This window comes from Haemaphysalis longicornis, unplaced genomic scaffold (genome assembly GCF_048455015.1).
Source record: "Haemaphysalis longicornis isolate Haplotype H1 unplaced genomic scaffold, Haemaphysalis longicornis Haplotype H1 scaffold_4, whole genome shotgun sequence".
Lineage (NCBI taxonomy): Eukaryota > Metazoa > Arthropoda > Arachnida > Ixodida > Ixodidae > Haemaphysalis > Haemaphysalis longicornis.
Genome location: NW_027526361.1, coordinates 110,775,509 through 110,781,508, shown reverse-complemented (window position 1 = coordinate 110,781,508; position 6,000 = coordinate 110,775,509). Strand labels below are relative to the sequence as shown.

Here is a 6,000-nt window from a genome sequence, read left to right as displayed (position 1 = left end):
ATCCTCGTCGTCGTAGCTTCGTCAGTATGAAAGGGGTGGGGTGCCTTTTGGTTCCGTTTTATGGCTGACGATACTCAAGTTCTACACACCCGTGAGCGGTCCAGGCGTAAGCTAGAAAGCAGCCGCATTTCGCATCGGTTATGTCGCTAAGGGCCGGAGAGCAACTGCCACTGCCATCGTTACAATTTATATTTTCTGCAGGAAATAATTGCAATTTATAAATACATCCTATGCTTCGCAGCTCCTCGTCACCGGACGACAAGAAGAAGAACGCCCATGTCGAGCTTCGCAACCCAAATCTTAAGCGACTGAAGGATGACTACCTCTACCACCTCGCGCTCTCCACGCGCACTCACAACTTCAAGGAAATGTTCGGAGACGTCAAGGTAACCGTTGTTTCGGTTATCAAGTTCTAAAAACTGTGGGCTGTAATGTTGGATCGCTTTATTTTTTCGACTGTATTGTCACAGATGACACTGTCGCCGAGTGGATACCACTGCGAGCATGACACCTGCTGCTGCTTATGAACGCATCATGCGTATTTGCGGCCATGCAAATAAGATGAAAGTAAAAAAAAACACTCTTCCGTGATACTAAAACTTCTTTGTTTTTTGGCACTTTTCTGGTTTAGAGTTACAAGTAACAGCTGCATAAAGTTTACTATAATTAGCATAAAAAATTGCACGCGCTACTTATGCTTTCAAAAAAATTGTAAGGGTCGAAAGTGGCGCAGCGTGGTTTTTCTTTATGTGAACGGGCGTCCCGTCGAGTGGGATAAAAGAAAGTCAATAAATCGTTCTAAGGCTACTCACACATTTGTATGTACGCCGTTGCTTAAAACTGTAAAGGTAAAGAACCCGTAAAGGTAAAAAATGATGCGGCGATCAATATACCGTAACGCCTCAGGGCGGTCATTTCTATCGCTCCTTTTTACTTTTATCCGGAATGTCTTCGCTTAGCTGCATGGAAATAAACTTCGGCACTTTGAAGAACTTGGGAGAACATTTGTAGATAAGCGAAATTGCTCCTAGTGGTGAGTTGTGTCTCAAATGCCGTGAACTTGCGGAATTGCAATTTACAGAGACCAAGGGGCACAAGGCATTAGTTTTTTTTTAATAAATGAAGAAATTGCGCCTAAAAAGTTTCAGGCGCACAGTTTGATTATTACATGGCACGCGGGAGATAAGCGAAGATCCTTCCGGACCTTGCAAACGGTCAATAGCCGGAGCAGAAACGTAGTTATTGTCGAGTGACAAGATACAGCTTCCGAGAGAAAGACCTACCGCTCCACGTATTACACAGCGTATTACCTGTTGAGCCGCAGCGGCAGTTGCTTTGCTAGTTGCGATTTTGGTCGTTGCCTTCATGGAATTGAGTGTGCTGAAACTAAGTTCACTCAACGGCAAACATTTTAGGTTAAAGTGGCGGGGAAGACAAAATACAATTTCTTTTATTCAAAAGGCTAATTTGTCCCGATAACAGCGATACAAACTTATTGCAAACTTCAAGCAAATAAACCAGTTAATAAACAAAAAATTAAAGCCGTTCCACTCAACGTGGAAGCTGTCGGAAGTGCAGAGCAGTGATTCAGCATTACTGGCCGTAGCGCCGTTATCCGCTCGCTGCTACCATCGAATCCAATTCAAATTTCCCGCCGTCGCAGTGCTCGCGCGCCCCCTGCCTGGAACTCCGCCAGCGGGAGTTCTGTTCTTTTTGTGCTTGCTGTTCCTCCCGCTAGTGGCTTCGTTACACTGCCACTTTTTTTCCCCTTACTATCGTAAAAATTACCAACCCAACGAGCGTTTTTAACTGAGGGAACGTGTGCGCTTCCGAGTAATTACGTAAGTTTTGCTTCAAATGTACCTACAGTTTTTTTGTGCGTTAAAACAACCGGAGATGTATGACAAGCGCCAGTGGTTCATGATTTTCGAACGCTTATGACTATATAAACCGCTTGGCTTTCGAAGCCTCTGGGTTACGCCGCCACCACAGCGGCTACGACGGAACACCGTGTGGCTCTACATGGGTCCAGAGAGCGAGCTACGACGACAAGGCGAGCCCCTAAAGTGCTCTGCAATTAAGAAGCACTGGCTAATCATCAGCCACTTTTTGGTGATTTCTCCATGACTTCGCTTGTTTATGGGATTTCATGCCCCTGACCCAAGTAATTGCAAGTAGTTGCCAAGAAACATGTCTTGGGGATTGTAGGGGCGCACCTGCTTGCTTTTGAGCGTATCACTTCTAGATTAACGCGGAGTTATCAAACTGATATCTAATATTAGTTCTGACTCGCATTACGTCACTTCTACACGTATCTCTATAGCGTTCAATTTGTACGTTTATCAATATTTCTTCAATTTCTTGATTAAAAACGTTTTACGTTGCTGAAATGGAACTGAATAATTTGCCTAAGGCTAGATCTTTGGAATTGAACAACGTTGTTTTAAAGCGAAAACTTTTTTTAGTGGGACCAATGGCGTCTGTCAAAAAAAAAAAAAAAAATTGGCCGCGTTTCTGCTCCTTTCATCGCAAAAATCGGCAAAAGGCGGTAGTCTTTGTCGACATTTGCCTTGTAAATCCCTCCCTTCGCTTTCCCGCTCACCTCTCATGTTGTCCCTCTTGCGTCGCGCTACTCCCAAGGCAAACACGCTAGAGGTTTGCTCGGGTTAATTTAAATTTACCGCGTTCCACTGCTCCAGGCCGGGTGCCCCAATGCCAGCGCTGCCGTACGGCGGAGACGCGCTCGAATCGAGGCGCCCTACTTGAATGTTTATAGAGCCCTGTTGCCCTAGTCCGCGTGAGTTCCAGCAGAACGTGGAACCTATCTAGTGGAACCTTTCGTAAATGATACGGCTTGAATTCTTAAAATGCCGCCAGAAGCTATAGTGGCGCGTACGACAGCAGGCGACAGTGTGTATTTTTTTTCCGCTGTAGATGTAGTATTTCATTTCGCAGAAATCAAGCATCTATGATTTTTTTACAAAGGAACACTCTAAATATCCCTTGTGTATTAATTTTCTGTCTTATATTAGCGGAGTGTTTTGTTGTTGTTGAACAATCATGAACTTACAAAATGGACTGAGACGTTTAGATTTCGCTGTGAGTATATGACTATTGCGCTGACTTTGTATCTCTTTGGGCGGGTGGCTAAATCGAGTCAGAGACAGGCAGACAGACAGACAAACAGACATACAGACAGAACAAAATTTCTGGGTTTAAGTAGCCCAAGAAAGATTGTCATGTTTAAAACTTACGCATTTCCCTTAAACAGGTTGGTCGACCGAAAAGCTCTGATATGATCTCTGGACACCCGGCGCATAAGTTAAACCGGGCCTCAATTGTGTCAAAACGGTTTCTTCAAAACGGCGAAAAAGCAACGGTTCTAGATAAGACAATACACGCATCGATTATGGTGTACGAGTACAATAGTACACCTTTTTCTCATAAACTACGTATCGGTGTACATTTATATCGTCTGTAGTTGCGTTTACATAGTGTGCGAAAAATCGCCGCGTATAGGTTCATTCTTAGATTGGGATTTGGATCTTTGAAGGATTGACAATTGATTGGACGCACTTTCAGCAAAGGTTAAACGCATTCTTAGCGAAGGGTTTGACGCACGTTTGACGAAATTTTGATGAGGGAAAGCTTTCCCGCTTTTCGCAACTTTTTTAAAAAGAATGGTAGAGATCTTTGTCTTATGGCCTCTTTCCCTTACGTCTGTAGTACGTGTGCATGGGTGGTACGGATACCCGGATGGAGCGGTTCGCCCATTTGATCAAGACCGGTCTCGACATTCAGCTTCCCTCGGGGTCGGACCTATACGACATCAGCCAAGCGGGCAGCCGTTACGCGCTCTACAAGGCTGGCCCCGTCCTCTCTGTCAGTGTGAGTATCTACATGTTAGAGGCGACAGGTTGCTTTTGTTTGGCTCGGTTCCGGCGTATGGCAACCGCGTTATATCTGTATCTGTCACCTCGATGGGGTGTCGGGCAAAAAGAGTGGGTCGTTCACTCTCCTGATCACAAGTGACTATGGGCTGTTGTGTTGTGCGCGCCTTTGGCGGTCAGCAGCGAATAAAGCAAGCCAGAGCCCTAAATTACAAACACAAAACACAGTTGTTCATTCTAAAAGAAGATACAGTACATGTACGAATGCATACACGCATGTACGAGGCAACTCAAGAGAATACAAACACGAACAAAGGGAAAGTTAAGAAAAAGAATTGACCCAGAATTGACCCAGCAAGACTGGAGAAACAGCAGAGCTGGCGGCTCTGCCTTCTTCGGAGAATCGGCTGTTGCACCTCACATGTATTTCTGAACTTCTCGCTGAACGTTCTGCATGACTGGGAGGAACAAATCGTTTCGTCCGCACTCTTTCACATCTCTCCCCAAGTGGGCGCTAGAACCGGCAGCAACCGCCTTCGCTAACTCGGCATCTGTAGCGCGATCTCGGCGTCTGTGCTTCCCAGTTCAGGCGCGAACGCACGGCGACTTGCAAGAAGAACAGCACGCGAGAGAGCACGCCAGGAACGCAGTCGCATAGAAGCCGGTTTCATAACGCGAAACCGCGCTGCCGTCGTAACCGAGTGAACGACGGCAATACCGAATAGTAAAAGAAAGCAAAGGAGGAGAGTGTCGCGAAGTTGTGAGGGGAGGGCGGTTCGCCGTGGTGGCGCGAGCGCTCTCCAAGAGTATGCGGTGGGCCGGAGGGGGGCAGTTGCTGTAACGAGGAGAGTGCTCCGAAATTGTGAGGGGAGGCGGTCCGCCGTGGCTGTGCCAGAGCTTTCCGAAAGTGTGCGTGGGGGGAGGGAACCAGTATGCTGTGCCCGCACGAGACGCTTGTCTGCGTGACGGTGGCAGAAACGTGAGGGGGACGTGCACGTGACGATGGTGCGTCTGCCCTGCCTAAGACGCGGGTCGCGGTCCCTTGCTGAGACGCACTTCGCGCCGCTGACGCAGAGGCTCATCATCGCTGCCGTCGCGACAACCCACGAGTGAGTGCTGCCTCAGCGCATTGCCGCTTCGCCCAAACGTCGCATTAGGAGTATCGTAACCGCCAGCCATCTTTTAGATGCGAAGCATCTTATGGTATGGGCTATGTCCCTCCCTCCGCCGTGCGGCGTCCACAACCCCACTGCGCATGCGCATCCTCCTCCACCTCCACTTCTGTTCTTGTCTCCTCTCCTCTCCTCTCCGGCATTCCTCCTCTCATATCCTGCGCTCCTCTCCTCTCCGGTATTCCTCCTCTCCTCTCCGAAGCTCCTCTCCTCCTCGGGATTGCGCAATGAATGGTAACACATTCGGCTTCGCGCGCGATAATGCGAAGCTGCTCAGAGTTACAGGCGTGACGGTAGGCGCGGCATACTCCGCTCGGGACGACACTGTAGCTCGCAGTATAATGATGCGGCGCGCGCTCCGCTCCTCTCATTCTCCTCCGGAACGCCGCGATGACTGCCACGGGCAACGCCGCCATGGCTGCTTCGCACACTACTCAGGGTTCCCCTACGGGAAGATGGTGTAATTTTTCCCCGTGGTCGGTCTCGTTTGTTTCGCGCGGCGGCGGTCTTGTGATTATTTTCTGTTGTACTTAATTTGGGGGTTTCGGTTATCGCTTTGTTTTGCTCTTTTATTATTTCTTTCCGACTTCCTAAACATGTGTGCATTTGCCTAGCGCGTTGTAATGAGGCCGCCGAGGAAGGCAAGTTGGAATGGTTTTTTTTTTCACGCTATGGGTGCCTAAATTAGTTGTTCGGTTTATTTTTTTTTTCTTTCAAATGGGCTTCACAAGGTATTTTTACCAGCCGTTGCTAAACCCGTATACCTTGCTCTTTTGGGGTGGCTGGGTGGTTAGGTTGCCGGTTTGATGGCGGTAAGGTCCCTATTTCGATTTCCAGGAATTCCGTAACCAGATTTTAATGCGTCGCATTCTTCGCCGAGTGCCCCCACAGCCAGGTCCGTGTAACGCCCTCCATTTCCACAAAAGAGCAGATACCGC

At 48.1% G+C, this 6,000-nt stretch overlaps 1 protein-coding gene across 1 annotated transcript in view; it reads left to right on the top strand.

Annotated features, from left to right (window-relative positions):
• Nucleotides 1-230: 230 nt before the first annotated feature.
• The window catches only part of LOC144179928 (uridine phosphorylase 1-like), a 52,553-nt gene continuing 46,783 nt past the window's right edge, over nt 231-6,000 (top strand). The window contains exons 1-2 of the mRNA XM_077708347.1: nt 231-386; nt 3,727-3,888. Coding sequence (XP_077564473.1) covers nt 231-386; nt 3,727-3,888 — 318 coding nt within the window. The remainder of the gene's footprint in view (nt 387-3,726; nt 3,889-6,000) is intronic.